The 24154-nt window shown below is 38.5% G+C and overlaps 1 protein-coding gene across 1 annotated transcript in view; it reads right to left on the reverse strand.

The window, feature by feature from the left end:
* Cmtr1 (Cap methyltransferase 1) overlaps nucleotides 1-24154 on the reverse strand; it is a 379789-nt gene that overhangs the window by 154724 nt on the left and 200911 nt on the right. Inside the window, exons 11-12 of the mRNA XM_090376649.1 lie at nucleotides 20279-20397; nucleotides 10033-10129 (exon numbers count right to left, since the gene is read on the reverse strand). Of these exons, the coding sequence (XP_090232775.1) occupies nucleotides 10033-10129; nucleotides 20279-20397 (216 nt within the window). The remainder of the gene's footprint in view (nucleotides 1-10032; nucleotides 10130-20278; nucleotides 20398-24154) is intronic.

A 24154-nucleotide genomic window follows, 5' to 3' on the forward strand; every position in this document is an offset into this window, starting at 1 on the left:
AGGGCTCAGTGTTGGGTCCATTATTGTTTTCTGTATTTATAAATGATATTGATGATGGTATATCAAGCTTAATGTCCAAGTTTGCAGACGATACAAAGGTTGGCAGGGTTGTCAAGGACACTACTGACACTATGCTGCTGCAACAGGATCTGGAAGGGTTGAGCAGATGGGCTGAGAGGTGGCAAATGAAGTTTAACATTGACAAATGTAAAGTACTACACATGGGAAATAGCAACCCCAGAGCAACGTATCAACTCTGTGGTACTACACTGACAGTGGTAGAGAATGAAAGGGGTGGTTGTGCAGGCAGATATGAAGTTCTCTGAGCAGTGCAGATGGGCTGCAAGAGTAACTCATGGAGTATTGTCAATGATATACAGGAATTTTTCCAGCAGGGATAAGGAGGTGTTTATTCCATTGTATAAGGCAATGGTCAGGCCACACCTAGAGTACTGTATACAGGTCTGGAGGCCTCATTTCAAGAAGGATGTAGAGCTGCTGGAACGAGTACAGAGAAGGGCAACAAGATTAGTGAATGGAACAAAGGGGTGCTCTTACGAAGAAAGGCTTAAGTTTTGCAAATTACAGTGTCTGGAGACTAGGCACCAGCGAGGTGATCTGATAGAGGTGTATAAAGCCTTGAATGGTTTAAGCATGCTCAATGCTGATGGGATTCTTCCTCTAGCTCAGAAAAATCACCTGAGAGGGCATAAATTCAAATTGAGGAAAGACAGATGTAGGATAGACGTGCGGAAATTTGTCTTTAGCCAGCGGGTGGTTGGTTGGTGGAACAGACTTCCATCCCTTGTGGTGGAGGTTGATAGCCTAAATAAGTTTAAGGCTCAGCTGGACAGGTATTTTGAACGAACAGAGGGGTGAAGTGGAAGTGGGTTTTTTTTTTTTTTAGCTGATGCTGCATAAGCTTGCTTTCTTGCATCAAATGCCTCTACTAATGCTAATGCTAATCTGTCTTTCCTCAATTTGAATTTATGCCCTCTCAGGTGATTATTCTGAGCAAGAGGCAGTATCCCATCAGCATTGAGCATGCTCAAACCATTCAAGGCTTTGTACACCTCTATCAGATCACCTCGCCGGTGCCTAGTCTCCAGACACTGTAATTTGCAAAACTTAAGCCTTTCTTAAGAGCAACCCTTCGTTCTGTTCACTAACCTTGTTGCCATTCTCTGTACTCATTCCAGCAGCTCTACATCCTTCTTGAAATGAGGCCTCCAGACCTGTATACAGTACTCAAAGTGTGGCCTGACCATTGCCTTATACAAGGGAATAATCACCTCCCTATTCCTGCTAGAAAAAAGACACCATGAGCTACTCTTGCAGCCCGTCGGCACTGTTCAGAGAACTTCATATCTGCCTGCACAATTACTGTTTCCCATATGTAGTACTTTACATTTCTCAATGTTAAACTTAATTTGCCACCTCTCAGCCCATCTGCTCAACCTTTCCAGATCCTGTTGCAGCAGCATAGCATCAGTAGCATCCTTAACAACCCTGCCAACCTTTGTATCGTCTGCAAACTTGGACATTAAGCTTGATATACCATCATCAATATTATTTATAAATACAGAAAACAACAATGGACAACACTGAACCCTGAGGGACTCCACTAATAACATTAGACAAAATGAGCAGTGTCCATTGATTACCACTCTGTCATCTCCCCCCCTCAACCATCCCTTTATCCATAGCAGCAATTTGCCTCCAATGCCACACTGCTCCAATTTGTGCAGCAGTCTTCCATGTGTAACAGTATCAAAAGCCTTTCTAAGATCCAAATATATAATATCAAAGTTATTCCCTGCATCCAATTCTTTTGTGACTACATCATAATATCCAATCAAATTGGTCAGGTAAGACCCCTTTAACAAAACCATGCTGTGTCTGAGCTATAACTGAATTCTTGTCAAGATGATCCTGCAGTGCTTCTTTAACCAGTGCTTCCATTAATTTTCCTGGAACAGAAGTTAAACTCACAAGTCTATAATTACTTGTGTCAGCCTTTGATCCTCCTTTGTTAATTGGGGTTACATTTGCACATCTCCAGTCTGTGGGTACCTCCCCTGAGTCCAAGGAAGCTCTCATAATTATGGCTAATGGATTGCTTACTTCCTTTGCTGCCTCCTTTAATATAACTGGATAGATCCCATCCACCCCAAGTGCCTTTCTTGTATTTATCTTCAACAATTTCTCCTCCACTTTACTCTCAATTATTACAAGATCATCTAGCTCACTGCCAGTATTTACTTCATCTATGGCATTCCCCTTCCTGAATAACTCCTCATGTGTGAATGTAGATGCAAAATATTGATTTAGTTTGTTAGCTACCTGAGCAGGATCATGAACAGTTGAACCATCGATATCAAGTGGACCAATCTGATTCATCCCCTTCCTTCTAGAGTTTACATAAGTAAAGAACTCCTTGTTGTTTTTCTTTGCATCCCTTGCCAAAGATTTCTCATAATCTGCCTTCGCCTGCCTAACCTCCTTTGTAACTTGGTTACAGATCAACTTATATCTATCATAGGCTTCTCTGTCACATGTTAATTTATATGTATCCCATGCATTTTTCTTCTCTGCCATATGCCTCATTAGTTCATCTGACATCCATTTAGGCCTGAACCTTGAACAATATTTCTTAGTTGGTATGTAAAGCCTAGTAGCTTCCAAGATGAGTTCTTTGAATGCTTCCCATTTTTAGTTTGCTGTTGGTAACATCATCAGTTGGTCCCACTGTATAGAATTTAAATACTGTCTCAGACCACCGTAGTCGCCTTTACGAAAGCAATAACCCTTCCCTTTACCCCTGATGGTAGTTATCTCCTTGAGTAAATCCCACTTCAGCACACTGTGATCACTGCCACCTAGTGGTTCCTGTATCTGCAGATTCTTAATGCATGAAGAATCACTACTGATAATCAAATCAAGAGTATTGCTCCCTCTAGTTGCCTCCCGAACATGCTGATTTAGAAAACAATCATCCAATAAATCCACAAAAGCCTTGCTAGTGTGTGAGTGACCAACCCACAATTCCAGTCAATATCTGGGAAATTAAAATTTTCCCATTATAAGACTCTCTGATTTACTGGCCCACTCTATTTCCCTGTACAGTTTCCTATTATACTCATCAGAGTCGTTAGGCCTATAGCACACTCCTACTCTCAATTTTGATCTCCCAATGCTTATGTCACACCAAACTGACTCGACACTGCACTGTCCAGCGATGTCAACTGGCTTCACTTCCTTGGATTTTATGTGTTTCTTAACTAATAGCATAACCCCTCTTCCCTTCCTATCCTGTCTATCCTTTCTGTAGACGTTGTACTCACCAAATTCCAGTTCTGCATTACTTATATCTGTGTGACACCACGTCTCTGATATCCCAACAATATCCGCCTTTGGTGCTTTGAGCAATACCTCAAATTCATCAAATTTATTTACCAAACTCCTAGCATTGGTGTACACGCAAGTATACATGCACCTGTTCTTTTTCTTAGCTACCCTAACACAACCCATGTGTTTACTTGTACCCCAATGACTCCCAGCATCTCTGAAATATCCTGCATCTTATTTTCCAGGCTGCTGCTCATTCCAATAGAAACAGTGCAAGAATCACTTTCACCTCTGCCAGTGGCTACTGTTAATCTATTAGTCCTTGTATCTCCCCAATCTAGCAGTTTTCCGACCCACCTAACACTGCCTCGATAGCATCAGCAAACATTCTTGCACCCTTTCTATTTAAGTGTATCCCATCCCTGTAGAAGCAGTCTCTCCTGTTAACAAGCACAGACCAGGTTGAAAAAAATTCTATCCCTTGAGCCTTGCACAATCTTTCCAGGGCCGCATTGATCATTAATAGAATACAAGCTGCAGAAATGAAATTTTTAAGATATGTCAAAGGATGTACAAAATTAGATAAAATGCCAAACGAAATAGTAAAAAGGAATTAAAGATTTACTCAATTAATGAAAAAATTATAGAATATAGACAAAGATGGAAATAACATATAAAGATTCCATTCCTTCCATTCTTTCTACATATAACATATATGTAGAAAGAATGGAAGATAACAGATTCCTAAATTAACTTAAACATACAGAGCAAAAGGAAAAAGAGACAGAGGAAGACCGAAGAAAATATGGGCAGACCTCTTTGAGATCAGAACAGGCGGATCGCCTAATCCATGAAGGAAGACAAGACAAGACAAAAAGCATGTTCAGCTCAAGGAGACTAGGTTTCATTGTCTAAATCTAATTTCTAAATCTGGTGATGATGCTGACCTCAGTATTCCTGATTATACTCTGGAATGGCCACTACATCAGGTGAGTTTACAATAAATTTACATAGCAATCATTCCTGCATGACTGCTAAATACATTAATTCTATTTAGCAGTCATGTGGGCTTGAACAATGGTCCACTCAGAGCATGTGTTACTGCATTCTTTCCCATGACCGCTCAGCTGTGTCAAGCCTTAACAGGGAGTAAGTTATTATACTTATTGACTACATTGTTCCAGTTAATTTTATCATACAACTTCATAAATTTACAAGTACAAAATTCCTTTTGTACAGACCACAAACATCCAACTCCACAAAGGCTAACATCATGGCCTAACTCTGACTATACAGTCACCTCCAGGAATCAGGGGACAGAGCCCTCTTGATCTGAATCTCCTGACAACACTAAAAGGGTGTGTGTGTTATGAGGGTTTAGGTGTGCATAAGCTGCCGGGGCTATAGTGTGCCTATTCATAGGAAAAAGCAAAAACAAAGTTCAGATGTAACTCCATTTTTATTACCAAGATCTTTTAGAATTTATGATATAGTTCGGAAAAACTGCGAGCCCATTGTTAAAATATTCACAGCTCACCACTGGTCTCGCTGCTTCAACAGTGAATACTATTTTAAGGGACAGTGCACGTATAAAAGAACATGTTAAAGTATCAACACATTTAAGATCAACAGTGATCAAAAAAACAGCATTCGGGTGCTATATTGAAGATGGTAAAGCTATTAATAATATGGATGGAAAATCAGATTCAGAAACAAGTGCCCCCCCCCCCCCCCAGTTCAATGGCCATTCAAGCAAAAGCAAGAAGTATTTATGAAGATATTAAGGATAAATACAGCGAACCCCAAGCCAAGTTCGTGGCAAGCAACAGGTGGTTTAATAGGTTCAAGCATCATGCTGGTTTCCAAAACATTAAAGTATGCAGTGAAGTCGCCAGTGCCAATTCTGCAGCTACAGAGAAATTTTAAGATGTGTTGGAAAAAACCCCTTCTAAATCACCACAGCCCTCAACTTCCACAGCGGCGTGCTTATCAGCTGGAGAGCTAATTCTGGCAATGATGCTCGAAAGGTAAAACTTGCTGACGTTATGCCTGTCGCCTCCCTCTTTCTGTAATTTTATAATTTTGAAATTTTTGTAATTTTTCCTGTGCATGAGATAAAAAAAATTGAATAAATAATTCTATTTACATGTTCATCGAACATTTCTTTTTTGCTTCAATCAAATTCGGCGTGCGAGGGCTGCATAAGCATTTAAGGAAATTTCAACTTACTTAAAATTCAACGTACGTAGAGTTCTGCGGAATGCAACCCTTACATAAGTCGGGGAGTGGTTGTAATGGGAGATTTTAACTTTCAAGATATTGACTGGAATTTGTGGGTTGGTCACTTGCACACTAGCAAGACCTTTGGATGACTGTTTTTTAAGCAGCATGTTCTAGAGGCAACCAAAAGGAATAATACACATGATCTGATTATCAGCAGTGATTACTCATGCATTAAGAATCTGCAGATAAAGGAAACATTAGGTGGCAGTGAGCACAGCATACTGATTACTGATGTGGAATTTACTTAAACATGCAACTACCATTGGGGGTAAAGAACAGTTTTAGCTTTCATAGAAGTGCCTATGGTGGTCTCAGACAGTTTTTAAATTCTATGCAGTGTGACCAACTAATAATGTTACCAACAGCAAATTCTAAATGGCAAGCATTCAAAGAATTAATCTTGGCAGCTACTAGGCTTTTCGTAGTAAATTAACAATTCACTGTTTAGGCCTCAGTGGATGTCAGATGAACTAATAAGACTTGTGGCAGTAAATAAAAATACATGGAATGCATATAAATTATCAGGCAACACAGAAACCTATGGCAGATACAAGCTAGTCTGTAAACAAGTCATAAAGGAGGTTAGGCAAAGGATGCAAAGAAAAACAGCAAAGACTGCTTTATTTATGTAAACTCTAGAAGTAATGGGAGGAATCAGATTGGTCCACTTGATATCGACGGTTTGATTGTTCATGATTTGATGATTCTGCTCAGGTAGCTGACAAACTGAATGAGTATTTTGCATCTACTTTCACACATGAGTAATTCTGTAAGGAAGTGGAGGCAAGAAGTTTATCAAACTCTAACAGGGAACTAAATGGATTTTGTAACAACTGAGAGCAAAGTGGAGGAGAAATTGTTGAAGTTAAATAGTAGAGACATGTGATGCAAGAAAGCAAGCTTATGTAGCATCAGCCAAAAAAAAAAAAAAAATCCATTTTGCACATCCATTCCCACTAAAAGTTTGTCCAGTTCCTCAGTGAATTTATTTAAACTATTAACTTCCACAATGACAGATGGAAGTTTGTTCCAGCAATCAACTACCTGCTGGCTAATATGACTAATGCATATTTCCACACATCTATTCTACAACTGTCTTTTCCTTAATATGAATTTTTGTCCCCTCAGGTGCATAATCTGAGCATGAAGAAGAATCCCATCAGAATTGAGCTTGCTCAACCCATTCAAGGCATTATACACCTCAATGATATCACCTTGCAGGTGCCTAAGTCTCTGGATGCTGCAATTTACAGAATTTAAGCCTTTCTTGGTAAGAGGACCCCTCACTAATTTTGTCGCCCTTCTCTGTACTCACTCAGGCTACTCTACACCCATCCTAAAATGAGGCCTCCAGACCTGTATGCATTATTCAAGGCATAGCCTGACTATTGCCTTATACAAACGGATAAGCATCCCCCTTTCCCTACTAGCAAAATTCCTGTGTATCAAAGAAAATACCCCAAGAGCTGCCCTGGCAGCCAGTCTACATTACTCAGAAAACTTCCTATCTGACTGCATGATTACTCACAGGTCCTTTTCATTTTCTACCACCCTAAGTGTAATACCACACAGTTGGTATGTTTCTCTAGAGTTACTTCTACCAATATGCAGTACTTTGAATGTGTAAGTAAATATTTGGAAGTAAACAAATCCTTAGATTCAGGACCTTCCCTTTGGATTCAGGAGAATTCCCCACAAACTAGAGAGGTGCAAATATCCCCAATTCTCAAAGGGAGATTGAAGTGTGACACAAGTAATTATAGACCAGTTACTTTAACTTCTTTTACGGGGAAAATAATGGAGTCATTGGTTAAAGAAGCAATGCAGCATCTATATAAGAATGCAGTTATAGTTCAGACATAACATGGGTTTGTTAGTTTGTTAAGGAAAATCTTCTCTGACCAATTCAATTGGAAACAATTTTATGGTCACTAAAGAACTGGATGAAAATATAATTCTGATATCATATAGTTGGATTTCAGGATAGCTTTTGATACTGTTGTACATGAAAAACTGTTGTACAAATTGAAGCAGCATGGCATTAAGGAAAGTTGCTACTATGGATAAAGAGATGGCTGAGTGGGAGAAGAGAGTGGTAATCAATGGATACTGCTCTTTGTGGACTAATGTTATTAGTGGAGTCCTCCAGGGTTCAATGTTTGGCCCATTGCTGTTTTCTATATTTACCAATGATATTGATGAAAACATATCAGGCTTAATGTCCAAGTTTGTAGATGATACAAAGGTTGGCAGGGTTGTTAATGACAGTAAGTTACTGTAACAAAATCTAGTAAAGTTGGACAGATTGGTTGAGAAGAGGCAATTGAAGTTTAACATTGACAAATGCAATGACTGTGCAGTACTACACTCAGGGTAGTGGAGAATGAAAACCAAAACCACAGAGTAACAGCAGTGCAGACAGAATGCCAGAGTAGCTCATGGGGGTCTTGGCAATGATATTTAGGAATTTTGCTAGCATGGATGAGGACGTGATTATCCCTTTGTATAAGGCAATGGTCTGTATGCAGCACTCAACACCTTGAGTGCTACATACAGATCTGGAGGCTTCATTTTAGGAAAGATGTAGATGTGCTGGAACGAGTGCCAAGAAGGGTCAAGCTCAATGAACAATGAATTTGAACAAGCTCAATGCTGATAGGATTCTTCATCTTTCTCAGATTCCACACCTGAGGGGGCATAAATTCAAATTGAGGAAAGACAGTTGCAGAAATTTGCCTTTAGCCTATAGCGTGTGGTTGATTGGTGGAACAAACTTCCATCAGTTGTTATGGAAGTGATAGCTTAAATAAATTCAAGGAAGAACTGGACAAGCTTTTGGAGTGAATGAATAGGAATAATGGAAAGTCGGTTTTTTTTTTTTTTTTTTTTTTTGGCCTTATGCAGATAAGCTTGCTTCCTTGAATAATATGCCTCTACCAATGCTAATGTCTCCAACACATCATGGAATGAACTTCTTTGGAATCTGGGATTTAAGGGAGGATACCCTCCTCTTCTAGGTCCTTCCACTTGCTGATTTGTGTCTATCTCCAGGTTTGTGTGCATCTCCTCTAATGCTGACTGGGAATCTAGGTCAACATTAGAAGAAGGATATACCGCTATGATAATGTAATATTGGTCTTCAAAGAATTCAGACAATATTCCCCCGCCCCTCTCCACAAGTAATGTCTGAATGCAAATTTACATGAAATTTTTTCAATAAGGAAGTCATGTGTGACTATACAGATGTAAAATCAAAGATAATTTGGCCTATGATTGAGTACATAATAATTTATTATACATCAACAAATTAATTACTGACATACACTGTTTTATCAAAAAGTAAAATGAATGATATTATAATGCATAGCAGTGGCTAAAATACTGTGAACAGGGTCATAGAGCAATATTTCAGACATTTCATATCAAGTTTTCACTTGTGTTACCTGCAAGTCTAAGAAAAATCTGATTTGAGTGAACACTTGTTTTTCTAATTTGTAGTGTGCATTGAAAATTATGAAATCTGAATATGTGAATGTGAACATTGAATTTCATCGTAAACTTGGAAAAGCATGTTACATTTAAAAAAGGCTTCACAACAAAAAATTATTTTTGCATGAAGGTGAAGAAAGAAGCAAGAGCCCATCAGCTTCCCAAAATAATCAAAACATTAATGAATTTTATCGATCAGTTTGACAACTGACCATTTATGAAATTGCTGAGGAGGGCTAAGTTTTTCTCATGTGTTCTAACTCAGATTAAAGAAAGTGCTAAGTCCCATTCTGAGTTATTCTGAGTTGTTCAAGCAAGCTGTGTTGCATCCTGCATTTTAACAAAAATTATAACAAATGATGATGAATCTTGGGCATATGGATACGACCCACAGACAAAGGTTCAAAGTTCCCAAAGGGTAGTGTCATCACAAAAGAAATTTTTAACAGGAGGAAAAAAAAAACCATTCCCATGATACCATATCTACCTGATTTAGCACAATGAAACTTTTGGCTATTTGCCAAAATTAAAACATGATAGACCAACCTAAAAGCATTCACATAAGAAGACTTCCAAAAATGTAATCAATCGCAGGCATGATGGAACAAGTATAGAACATTTGCAGAAGGTGATAATGCTGAAGTATATTAATAATATAAACATTTATCACTGGATAAAATTTATTTTTTGCAACATTCACTTAATTTTTTGATCAAACCTTTTAATTATAGCATACAGAATAATAAAAGTCACTGAAATATAGGAAAAAACCCAGTGCTGGCTGGCTCGCGCACGCACCACGCAAGCACACACGCATGCACGCGCACACACACCTCAAATATAAGTAGAAAAGGAGTGTGATTAAAATCAATACTACAACTAAGAACAGAGTAAGACACCCTTTTATATTACCTGTTCGCAATATGGATAATGCACATAAAAACTGGCAGAGATATAACCTTTTGGATAAGATTTCTTGAATATTTTCTTGACCTTCCACTGAAAACCCCTACAGTGATAAAAGGCAGTTATTTATAGCAACCAAATGTAAAGGAATTTATCAGAGATAACTAATAAGTATCAATATGTTGTATATATGTGCAGGTAACTAATGTACAGACATTTAACTACATTAAAACTTCACTAAATAAGTGTTCAAACATTATTCAATGAATCTTAAGGTACAGTTAGGAAAGACTTTTGACTTTCTGATAGTAATGCTAAAAACAAAGCTTTTAACTGTTTTCAGCTGTGGAACCCTTCCGAAAACCCAGAATTTCTACAGTGTCACTGTCTTCAAAAACACAAATCATAATACACTTTTAAGAACAAAGATAGATAACAATTATGTGAGATATTTCAGAGATATAAAAATAATGTAATTTCAACTTGATGATACAATTCCAGTCGAGGATATACCAACTGAATATCTATTACTAATTTGATTTACATCTGCAATTAATTTACATTTACATTTTATTATGCAAATATATAAATTTACAAAACTCTCCACTATGATCTCTTTTCTGTACACGAGTGGCCTTTTACTAGGTGCACCTATCAAATAGTGAGCAGGTAGTCATTTAGCCCTCAGAACAGCTTGGATTCATCATTCATGTATTAAGAATTTGCAGATAAAGGAACCACTAAGTGGCAGTGATCACAGTGTACTGATGTGGGATTTACTTAAAGATATAATTACCATCAGGGGTAAAGGAAAGGGTTTTTGCTTCCGTAAAGGTGAGTACAGTGGTCTCAGACAGTTTTTAAATTCTGTACAGTGGGATCAACTGATGATGTTACCAACAGCAAATTCTAAGTGGGAAGCATTCAAGGAATTAATTGTGGAAGCTACTAAAAGTTTCATACCTATTAAGAAATATTGTTCAAGGTTTAGTCCTAAATGGTTGTAAAATGAACTAATGAGACTCGTGGCAGAGAAGAAAAATACATGGGATGCATATAAATTATCAGGCGACACAGAAGCCTATGGCAGATATAAGCTAGTCTGTAATCAAGTCACAAAGGAGGTTAGGCAGGCGAAGACAGATTACGAGAAATCTTTGGCAAAGGATGCTAAGAAAAACAGCAAGGATTTCTTTACTTATGTAAACTCTAAAAGGAAGGGGATGAATCTGATTGGTCCACTTGATATCGATGGTTCGACTGTTGATGATCCTGCTCAGATAGCAAACAAACTGAATAAGTATTTTGCATCTACATTCATATCAGGCTTAGTGTCAAAGTTTGCAGATGATACAAAGTTGGCAGGGTTGTTAATGACAGTAATGGCAGTGTGCTACTGCAACAGGATCTAGAAAATTTTGGGCAGATGGGCTGAGAAGTGGTAACTGAAGTTTAACCTTGACAAATGCAAAGTACTGCATATGGGTAGAAGTAACCCCAGAGAAACGTACCAACTGTGTGGTACTACACTTAAGGTGGTAGAAAATGAAAAAGACCTGGGAGTAATTGTACAGTCAGATATGAAGTTTTCTGAGCAACGTAGACAGGCTGCCAGGGCAGGTCATGGGGTTTTGTCAATGATATACAGGAATTTTGCTAGCAGGGAAAAGAAGGTGATTGTCCCTCTGTATAAGGCAATGGTCGGGCCACGCCTTGAGTACTGCATACAGGTCTGGAGGAATCATTTTAGGAAGAATGTAGATTTGCTTGAGCGTGTACAGAGAACGGCAACAAGATTGGTGAGAGGAATGAAAGGATCCTCTTACCAAGAGAGGCTTAAGTTCTGCAAATTGCAGTGGCTAGAGACTAGGCACCTATGTGGTGATCTGATTTAGGTGTATAAGGCCTTGAATGGGTTGAACACACTGAATTCTGATGGGATTCTTCCACTTGTTCAGATTACGAACCTAATGGGGGATTAAATTCAAATTAAGGAAAGACAGATGTAGAATAGATGTGTGGAAATTTGCCTTTAGCCAGCGGCTGGTTAATTGCTGGAACCAACTTCCATGTGGTTGTGGAAGTTGATAGGTTAAATAAATTTAAGGAGGAACTGGACAAACATTTAGAGGGAATGGTTGTGTGAAATTTTTTTTTTTTTTTTGGCTGATGCTGCATAACCACTCATCATCATCATCATCAGCCATTTTCAATCCACTGCAGAATGAAGGCCTCTCCAGCAACTTTCCAGTTCCTTATGTTTTGAGCACTGGCCATCCATTTACTACCCAAAAACTCATGAATTTCATCTATCCATCTCCGCCTTTTCCAGGTTTTCTTCTAGCTCCTCTTGGGTACCATTCTGTTATTTTCTTAGTCCATCTGTCATCATGTCTTCGAGCTATGTGTCCTGCCCAAGACCATTTTAGTTCTTTAGTTTTGATAAGAATGTCCTTTACTTGAGTTTGCTGCCTAATCCATGTGTTTCTCTTCTTATCTAACAGTCTGATTCCCATAAGTCATGGTGGGGAGTATACATTGATTCATTATTTTACGTTTCAGACAAACTGGGATATTGCTCTTCAGTATGTGACTATATTTCCTGAATGCTATCCATCCAAAATTTATTCTTCTCTTGACTTCCAGCCATTTATCATTATTACAGCTAATAACTTGTCCCAGATAAGTATATGACTCCACCTTTTCAATTACTGCTCCTTCAATCATTATTTCCCTTTCCGTGGCATACGTGTTCATCACTACTTTTGTTTTAGCCATATTCATCTTTAGTCCAAAATCCTTACTAACTGTGCATAACTGATTAAGATTTTCCTCTAATTCTTTGGGATCGTGGCTTATAACCACAATGTCATCTGCAAATCGTAAGTGGTTTAGGTACTCTCCGTTCACATTGACTCCTTTCTGCGACCAGTCTAATCTTCTCAAAGCTTCCTCAAGGGCAGCAGTAAACAGCTTCGGAGATATTGTGTCTACTTGTCGAACTCCTTTCTCAATTTTAAATTTCCTACTGTCTTTGTCTAGTCTAATAAAGGAGCTAACACTCTCATATATTTTCTTCAAAATCATAATATATGGGGTATCTATGCCTTGTCTTGGCAGTGCCCGAAAAATTGCCTTATGCTGTATGGAGTCAAATGCCTTTTCATAATCCACAAATGCCAGGCATAATGGTGTTTTATATTCATTTGCTTTCTCCATTATCTGTGATATTACATGAAGGTGATCCATAGTTGAGAATCCTGTCCTAAAGCCAGCTTGTTTCGGTTGATTCTCATCAAGTATTCTTTCTAATCTGTTAGTAATGACCCTTGTGAACAACTTGTAGATGTGGGATTGTTATTTGGTTTTTAGGAGCATTAGCAACTAAGGCCATATTGCTCCGGGATATGCGGTGGTCATTCCCTGACCTTTCCGCATCTTCTGTATTTGGTGGTGACGGGCTCGAACCCCGGTCTAATCAAGAAGCGTGTGCTACGCACTGCTGCTCCTTCCCACCTGGCTACGGAGGCGCCGTAGATGTGGGATAACAAGCTAATTGGTCTATAATTTCCAATTTCTGATTTATCTCCTTTCTTATGCAGCAAAAACTATGATTGCATTATTCCACTGCTTAAGCGTCACACCTTTTCTAATGCACTTTGTGAAGAGCCTTGCCAGTTTTTGTGTTATGTCTCTTCCTCCCAATTTTAACAACTCTACAGTAACTTCATCTTCCCCCGGGGCTTTCCGATTCTTCATTTTCTTCAATGCATGTTCTACCTCATCAGGAAGAATATCGGGTATGTCGTATGTGTTGCTACTTTGCAATCCATCTTCTCCACTGCTGGTATCATTCCCTCGCTCCTTGTATAATTCTCTATAGTAGTCTTCTGCTATTTGAATTATGCCTTCTCTGCTGTTTATAAGTACACCATCGCTATTCTTCAGTTTCAGTATCATTTGTCTTTCTGTATTACTGCTCATGGCTGCTGATTTAAATCCTTTGTTTTCCCTTAATGCTTGTTCTACTTTTCTTGTGTTAAATCTTCTTATGTCCTCTCTGAGTCTCTTTCTAATGGCTTTGCATAACTCAGTATACTCAATTTTCTCCCTGTCAGTGTTTTTCTTGCTCTTCATTTCTCGTCTTCGGTTCATCATGACAAGTGTTTCTTGACTAATTTTTTCTTCTTTGGATTTCTGTTTCCCTATAGGTTTCTTGGGCTTTATCACTTTCAGAAAGTTGTAATATTCCTCGTCGATATCTTGGTCCTGAGCTGTCTGCAGAAGCTCAAACTTGTTCTTAAGTTCCAGTACATACTGCCTTTTCTCCTCCTCTGTTATCTCAAAGACCTTTGTATTATTTACTAAAGTCAGTTTTTTCCTTTCCTATATCTATATCAAGTGTACATCTTACCATTCTGTGATCACTTCCAACATTTACCTTATTCAGGACGGTAACATCATTCACAATATATCTTCTGTTAGTGAGGATGAAGTCGATTTCATTTGTTGTTAATCCATTTGGACTCTTCCATGTCCACTTTCTGTTCACCCTTTTCTTGAAAAAAGTGTTCGTTACTGACAGTCCTTGAGATTCTGCAAATTCCACAAGTCTTTCACCTCTTTTATTTCTTTCACCAATTCCAAAATTTCCTATAGTTCCTCTTTCTGCGCTGTTTTGCCTTTTTCCAACCTTAGCATTGAAGTCCCCCATAATAATAGTGTAGTGGGTTTTCTGCTCATCTAGATGACTCTCAATTTCGGTGTACATTTCTTCAACCTCTTCATCATCGTGGCTTGATGTTGGTGCATAAATCATTATAATCTTTAGCTTGTTCCTCTTAGAAATCTTGAGTATTAGTCTTGACACCCTTGGTGATGTACTTTTGATTTCCAAAATGTTGTTTTTAAAATCTTTATGGACCAGAAACCCAACTCCACCTTTACTCCTTTCACTGTTTCCATTGGTGTACAGCAGATTTCCACTTGATAAACTTATAAGTGAAGAAATGACTATGGTCATTTCTTCTTCTTGTTTCAGCCAAACCGATGATATTCCAATTCACATTTTCTAATTCCTTTTCCAGCTCTAATATCCTGTCTTCACCGATGAGTGATCGTACGTTATAACAGGCCAAGTTCAGTTTCCGTGCATGGCAGCCTGGTCGTACCCAGAGATTCTTAGCACCCTCTGCTTCCACTCTGATCCTCTCGCTGCCGTAAGAGGGAGAGTGAAATCTGCTGGGGACTGAGGGCCATTTGTATTGTTGTGCTCTCATATGCTGGAGGGTTTGGTCTTTTCCTCTTCACGCTGATCAGGCGTCTTGAAGAGAACCACTCTACACGTTCGTTGCCACCTAAGTGACATAACAGGGCTTACCATTGAGAAGGTGTGCATGAGTGGATTTTAGGGAGGCAGGCCAACCGGACTTCTCCTAAATCTTCTGTAATAGAGAGATATTGGATCCATCAGTGTTTTAGGCTGAGTGTCTGATAACACACAGGATACCTATTCCCCTCTTAACCACTCATAGCCATCAACAACTTGCTTTCTTGCATCACATGCCACTACTACTACGGTTGCAGATCTCTACTCTGAAGAGTTAGAATTTTGCATTCTGATTCATTCCATAGGTGCTCAATTAGGCTGAGATCTGGTGACTGGTGAGGCCACTGCAGTAGGCTAAATTCACTTACGTGTTCCTGAAACCAGTTCTGTAGAATTCTGGCATTGTGACATGGTGCACTATCTTATTGGAAGAATCCATCCGTAGATGGATACACTGCAGCCATGAAGGGATATGCTTGGTCGGAAATAATTTTTGGGTAACCTGCGGCTTCCAGATCTCCACTGGTATCAAGGGACCAAATGTGCACCACTAAACTGCTCCCCACACCGTTAACACCATCACCAGCAGCCTGCACTGTTGACAACTGGCAGGATGGATCATAATCATGCCATTTCCAATATACGTATATTCTGGACCTCCCATCAGCATGAAACAGCAAGAGCCACAGTGGATCAGATAACATTTTTTCAGTCCTCAACTGTTCATACTGGGTATTCCTGAGCCTAATGTAAATGCACCTTCTTGTTTTTTGCTGATAGGTTTGTTTGTAATTTGGTTTTTAGGAGCATTAGCAACTAAGGTCATATTGCTTCGGGGATATGTGGTGGTCATTCCCTGACCTTTCCGCATCCTCCATATTTGGTGGCAACAGGCTCGAACCCCAGTCTAATCAAGAAGCGTGTGCTATGCACTGCTGCTCCTGCCCACCTGGCTATGGAGGCACCTTGCTGATAGGAGCAAAACCCAGTTTGGTCATCAGCTGCTGCAGTACTCCATCTGTAACAAAACACAAAGAAGCGTGCATTTTGAAATTCCTTTTTGGTTACCACTGTTGTAATGGTTTGTTATTTGGCTAACTTTAACCTTTCTGTCAGCATCTGTTGTCCCCTTGCATCAGTGAACTGTTTCTGACTACAGGGTCCCCATTGGCTGAATGGCTATTAGTATTAGTAGTGGCAAATGAAACAAGGAAAAAAGCTTATACAGTATCAGCCAAAAAAAAAAAAAAAACCCCTTCCCGTTTCATCTATTCATCCCCTCCACTTCCACAAAAACAGATGAAAGCTGGTTGAAGCTATCAACCACTCATTGGCTAAAAGCAAACTTCTGAACTTCATATCTGACAGCACAATTATCTCCAGGTATTTTTAATTTTCCACTACCTTACTCTGAGTGTAATACCATACAGCTGGTACATTATGCTGGTATTACTACTGCTCACATGCAATACTTTACTTTTCAACTGCCATTTCTCAGCCCACCTGCCTAATTTTTCTAGATCTTGTTGCAGTAGCATACTGTCATTAACCACTCTGCCAACCTTTGCATCATCTGCAAACATTTAGCTGACATGCTTTCATCAGTATGATTAATAAATAGAGTGGGGGGGAAAAATGGGCCCAGCACTGAACCCTGCTGCAGGACTCCACTAATAACGTTATTCCACAAAAAGCAGTGTCCATTAATAACCCTTCTCTGTCTTCTCCCAGTCAACCATCCCTTTATCCATAGCAGTAGGTTTCCCTCGATGCCACACTATTTCAATTTGTACAGAAATTTTTTATGTCCAACAGCATCAAAAGCTTTCTTGAAATCCAAATATATGATATCAAAATTTAATTTTTGCACCCAGTTACTTTGTGACTGCATTAAAGCATCCAATCAAATTGGTCAAACAGGGTGACCCCCAACAAACTCATGTTGTGACTGAAGAAACTGCACTCCTGTCTAGATGATCATGCATTACTTATTAACCAATGACTATATTATTTTCACTGATACTGCCGTTTTAGGTTTCTTAGCTGTGTTACCTTTATCTGCTTCTGCCATAATTTCCTCATAGGAACTTCCCTGTGGTCCCAGAAGAAGCATTTATATTATTAGCATTCATACAGATTTTACTTCTGCTTAGTGCCTTGGATCCTCTCACTAAGGGCCTAAAGGAACAACCACTAGTTGGAAAACAACAAATAGACCTGGAAGCAAAGGCCATAGTTACCCAAGCACTATATCCAAACCTCATCAGACTGAATCCCATCTCTCAGACCATGAGGAGAGGGGCATGGAATCAACACAAGTGACCCATTCCTGGCCTCCATGCTATTGAAGCAAGGGTCAAAGTTGTATGTTGAAACTAAATCCCTTAACTACAGGACTCCCACCTTTCCAAATTTTTGCAATTTCATACACAGCGAAAGAATTTGATCCCAATCTGTAGGATCAGTTAGCTTCACTGGGAGGTATTCTCACCATTTATTAGTGGTGCTCTTCAGCTATCCATGATAGCATAGTCAGCATGATAAATCACTGTCTGCCACTTTTTTGGAGAGGTATAGGTTTGACTTCCATTGAAGACTGCAGAAATTTCTGAAGTTCTCTTCATTTGAGGCTATAGTTAGATGATCTCAAGTGGGGGGCAAGGGTTTTCCCTATAAGTTATTCCAGGTTTTTCACCACTCACAGCATTCTACAGAAATAATATCCTTATGGCTATGAATGCAGACCGTGGGGTTTAGCGAACATTAATGCCAATATTTATTTATTTTAATTTATTTTTTGTACCAGTGCCTACATCAAGGAGTCATTTGCAGTATTTTAATTTAATTTTTGTACCAGTGCCTACATCAAGGAGTCATTGGGGGGGGGGAGTCTGTTTTAATGATGTGGCACTGGTCTTATTCTGAATTGTGACACGTCTTATTCTGAATAAATGATGGTAAAATGATATTTAGGTAGTAGAACATAAAAAAAGTACTACTGAAAACCATGAGTCTAGATAAATGATACTGCACTTTAGATGTCTGAGCAGATCACATATAAAAAATATCAGATAAAGCTAGTAATCAGTGTCTTGTAGTCTAATCAATCAGGATCTGTGGAAAAGTTATTCTACTTTCTCATTTCCCTGATAGGATATTCATCTGATTAGGCCTTTTCTGTTGAGAACTTACTACATATGCAGTTTTTTTAATTATAGGTGCCCATATTCAATTGATGGAATTAAATGAATGTGTTCATTTTAATGGAATAATTCATTTATGTATCTTTAAATGTATTTAAGAAAATTTGGCTACTACTAGACCTACAATCAAAATGAAAAGCAGCTTGCTAGACACTGTATTACATGGCCATCCTGGTTATGAATGATAGAAAGCTAAACTATGCAGATATCCATTTAAAAAGCAAAATGATTATGTCTTCTTTTTTGACATCAGTGTAAGCAATTATGTAATCTGTAGTGGAAGATGAAATACATGTACAATATTCTACTCCAGCATACTGAGGGCAAAGTTTATATATTCTAACTACAGCAATACCTCGCATAGCACTGAAAATTGGTACCAAAACTTTCTGTGTTATGTGAAACCGTGCTGCAAATAGTCTATAAACAAATTATAATAAATCTATAAACAATTTGCAGTTGATAGCCAATTAAAAGGATTTGAAATTAAAAATATTGCAAAAATTTTATTAATGAAAGGTAACATCATTAGAGATGAGAAAAAAGCTTTATTGTTTATTTAGGTATTTCAATAATAAAGTCCAGTGAAGTCGTCTCTTCTTTTTCTCAGCGAACAAGTTTTTGACTGCACCTTAAAGTGCAGTCAAAAACTTGTACGCCGAAAAAAAGAAGCATCAAAGAAGCATTTTTGTAGCATCAAAACCCATCTTGTAAAATTTGCTGTATCTTGATGCTACGTTCAACATCCGGATCTCCATTCCTAATCGCCTTGCAGGCCATGTCAACCCCCCCCCCCAAAAAAAACTTTCTCCAATTCTTCTGTTGAAAATTTTTTTGATGCCACTTCAGTGTTATCCACTTCAGAATTGTTTTTCTCTTCTTCATATGCAGTTTGCTCGTCAATTTCAAGGAGAGTTGCATCATCTAAGTCATTTGCATGTGAGTCAATGCAGTCACATACATTGACAGTGTCAAAAAGTTTAAAATCACAAGTCTTTTCCGATCTTCACAATGTCTTTGGCAATTGTCTGAATTCGTAATTTAAAACCAGTGAAATAATTTGCCAAATGGGACAAAACATGCTGCCAAACAGAATGCACGTTGTTGGCAGCGATTTCTAGCCAAGATGCAAATATATTTTCGATAGTATTTAAAGGAGAAAAAATAAATTCTGAAATGAAAAGCTATCATGTCGTCTTGTCAGGATGAAATTAAGAATACTGAACACTGTTGCACTTTGCTAGTGACTGCCCAAGGGAAGCTACTGGCACATGTGCATGTGAGACAATAGAGTTGGCACTGCAGTATATATGTACGCGTTCCTAGGCTACAACAATACAGCATATATGTAGAGTACATGTCTAGGTTATTGAATGAGTTTTAATATGTACAGTAAATTTTTGACTTAAACTTAATTGAAAACCGTGTTATAGTGAAACCCGTGTTGTTTGAAGCCATGCTAAGCGAGGTATTGCTGTATGTTGTCTCAAAATACTGTTGCTTGTATGAGTGTTTAGTGACACAAGGGCAGCTGTAGCCAAATTGTGCCTTTCACTAAGTGAGTCATGTCATGTCATGTCTTTGTCTCAAAATATGCAAAGCAGGCTAAATTATTACCTAAGATAGTTAATTTATTTCTGCAAGGCAATACATATATATATTTAATATTGATCATATATGATCAATATTAAATGAACTATTGAATAAAAAAAATACTTACACCATCGGCCATGACGAAATGAACACCTTTATTTTCTGTATTATCAAGAACAAACCTACGGAATTCTCTTAGATTTTCTGGAATAAAAATATCTCCATTGCCTTCTATGCCACCAACACCTAATAATGAAAAATACAACCCAGTTTTCTTAATTATGAATTTCTAAATATTTACTCAGAAGCATATAATTTTAAAGGTTCTATGCATAATAATGTTTATTTTTAATTAAATTAAAGAACATTCTATATATAGATAGTTCATGGTGCATAAATAGAACAGAATAATACCACTTTAATATATTCTTTACTGAATCCTAACATCCATTATGACAAACATGCTTCCAAGCTGGGAAATCTGTAGATTCTGAGATTAAAAAAACTGGGAATTTGGGCATCATACTTGCGCATATGCAAGGGGTCAATTATTTTGTTACTGAACTAAAGAATATTCTTCTATTCTTACTTAAGGTTTTCCAGAAATGAAGAAATGGAGTAATACGCATTACATTACCAAGCCATTCTAGTTTAACTTATTAACTCCAAACTGTGATAAAAGAAACTTTTAAAAATTTTTAGCTTTATATATTTTGGTAACATTCCTCAACAGGTCAAGGAGAATTAAATCAAGAATATGACCAATACTGCAATATATCCTTGTTAATTGCATATCAGATTATTTGAAATGCAATATTTTTCAAGGTTGCTACTATTCCCTGAAATGTCATTTCCCGATTGCAGGTGTTGTACATCATATTTTGTTACATCACTGTATATATGCGCGCTTGCTCTCGCTCGCGCTCTCTCTCTCTCTCTGTGTGTGTGTGTGTGTGTGTGTGTGTGTGTGTGTGTGTGTGTGTGTGTGTGTGTGAACGACAAGGAATAAAAGTAATTTTAACACTTGAGGATAAAATATAAACTTAAATAAACGATTCTTCTTAAGGAAAAATTTACATTGAAATATGCATAATCTTCATCAAGAAGACATTGATTTTAATAAAGTATGCTTATTATTATTATTTTTTTTTCATTATCACTAAATTAGCATTATCTATTCACAAACAAATTTCCTAAATTCAAACAAAAATGATTCTCAACATTTTAAATGAGAGGACTGTGCATATTCCCTACAAAATTAATACAGTATATTCTCTATAAAATTAATAATAGAGTATCTGACTTTTTCTCCTGTCAGTAGTGGTGCCTTGTGTGAAAGATGCCTCATGGAACATTTATTGCATTTTAATCATTTTAACATTTTTATTTGAATTATTATATAAAATTATTTCTTAACTTGATTATTATTTATTTATTTATTTGATAGATTCCAAGTGGAATTCTAAATCGAAATACGTCATACACTTAATGATTTTATGAACCTGAAAATGACATCTTGTTTGGATACTTCAAACCAACTTAAACTGAAACACATTGCTTCTATGAACATGCAGTAGCCTGGAAAGCAAGGTGTCATGGATTTCTAGCACTGCTGTGGACCATCATGGAACAGGTAAATGCATGGGCTGTTTAGGGTAAGTATGAGTGAGAACAGGTGCATGTATACTGGCATGTACACTAATGCATAGTAAACAAATTTAATGAATTTGAAGCATTGATTAAGTCATTGTAGGGATGTTGGAGACCTAGTGTCATTCAGACATAATGGATGCAGAATTTGAATATGGGGAGTACAATGTGTACAGAAAAGGCCATATAGTGTATAGTGTTTATTGTCATGTGGTTTTGGGGGTTCCCCCCTTCCCAACTCCATTTAGTATACTCTGTGTCACAGTACAAACTCTGTGAAGGCCAGAGATAGTTGAGTTATTATATAGCCTGTGTAGTGTAGTGTTGGGGTATGTTGGTATGTTGTTCCTCTAGCCACTTTAGCTGCAGGGCCACAGAAACTAAGGACCCCCTTGCCTATCCTTCACCGAGGGGGGGATGTCAGGTCATAGAGGGTAGTATTGGGGGAGATAGTTTGAGTAGGGGAATAAGCATAAAAAGGACTTGGACACGTGGAACATGTGTTATAGGGTTGCACACCAAGCGTGCACACCCAATAGAATCAAACAGTGCTACTGATACGTCTAGGGTGAAGGCAAGATGGAATGATGAGGAAGTTCTGATCCTAGCTAATGCAGAACTCGAGCTGAGAGTCTCGAAGTCTGCGGCCCAGAACATTAACCAGCTGCTGCCCCATCGATCGGTGGAGGCAATTAAGGGCCGTAGGAAGATGCGATCCTATGCTGAAATATTGGACCGGCTGTCCCAGGAGATGCGAAATAGTGCGAGTTCACTCCCTTCTCCACCAGCCCCTAGTGAGTCCATCATTAGGGGTCCCTCCACTAATATACCAGGAATACTGGTGGAGGAGGATGTTTGGGAAAGCAGCCCTGCAGTGGAGATGAAATCTTCACTCAGGGAGGCTATGTTCTGCTCTCTGGTCAAGCTACCAGACACCGGGTACAATCATAGAATTTTGAAAAGTTTAATGGCTGAAGCATTGGATGACCGTCTTGATCTGCAAGAGCTGGGTAGATTCTTCCGTATAAATTTTATGTCTTCAAACACACTAATTTCCAGAAGTCCAAATGAACAACTGACTAATTCTGAAGGAAACTCTAAGCTGTCTTGAAGGAAGCTCAGGAAGCGTGAATATTCTACGATTCAGCGGCTTTACGCCACTAATTGTAAGCAATGTGCTCATAACATCCTGGATAATGCAGCAGACCCTCCCATGGCAGCAAATTTTGATGAGTTCAAGGAGTTCTGGACAGAGGTTTTCAGTTCTCCGGACGAACCCTCGAAAGGAAGGGTACCCCCACCCAATTGTGCTGAGGATGAGGAGTTAAAGGCTCAGATTTATCAGCCCATCAGTCCAACAGAGATCAGGGAGGCCTACCCTGCTCTGTCAGCATGCCCTGGGCCCGACGGGATTTGCACACAATAGCTAAAGAGTATTTCTATACAAGTACAGACTTGTTACATATCTTCCTACTGGACAAGTTACCTGAATTTTTTCTTAAGGCGTTTACCATCTTGATCCCTAAGAAGGGTGAACCCACGCCGCCCAGTGATTACTGCCCAATTAATTATGGTGAGACTTTACCATAAAGTCCTGAACAAGAGGATTATGAAGCTGCTCAGGTTTGACCATCGACAGCGAGCCTTCATACCCGCAGACGGCTGTGACAAGAATGTTTATCTTCTCTCCGCCATCATGCACAAAGCCAGACAGGACTTACGACCTCTCTACCTGGCATCGATAGATATTAAAAAGGCATTCGACCAGGTAGATTATGCATCAGTCATTGAAGCTCATAGAAAGAAAGGCTTTCCAACTATTGAGCTACATTATCTTCCTGCAAGAGAAGTGCAGCACAAACTTCAGAGTTGCAGGCAGAGAACACCTCATTAGGCCAACGAGAGGCGTGCGACAAGGGGATCCCCTATCTCCCCTGCTGTTCAATTTGGTGGTGGACTTGCTCTTAAAAGAGCTCCCCTCCCATATTGGTTTCTCTATGCAGTATCAAAAGATAAATGCAATGGCTTTTGCAGACGACCTGATCTTGACAGGGTCCACCAATGGTGGCTTATAGAGGAGTTTGGACCAGACTTTCAACTTCTTCAAGAAGCGCTGGCTGGCCATTAAACTCTCTAAAACATGAACGATGTCCCTCATCCCGTCCGGACGCGAGAAGAAAATCAAAGTCCAGGATGTGGTACAACTATCGTATTGGTGATACGATAGTTGTATGCCGTACTAGATAGCGTTAGTTGAACTTCGTTAGCAGTTAAATTGTACGTTTAAATAAATACATATAACGACTTAGATTACAAACGTAATATAATTAATTATATATAACATAATTAATAA

The sequence above is a fragment of the Mastigoproctus giganteus genome, chromosome 6 (assembly GCF_048544385.1).
Source record: "Mastigoproctus giganteus isolate SK-2022 chromosome 6, ASM4854438v1, whole genome shotgun sequence".
Lineage (NCBI taxonomy): Eukaryota > Metazoa > Arthropoda > Arachnida > Uropygi > Thelyphonidae > Mastigoproctus > Mastigoproctus giganteus.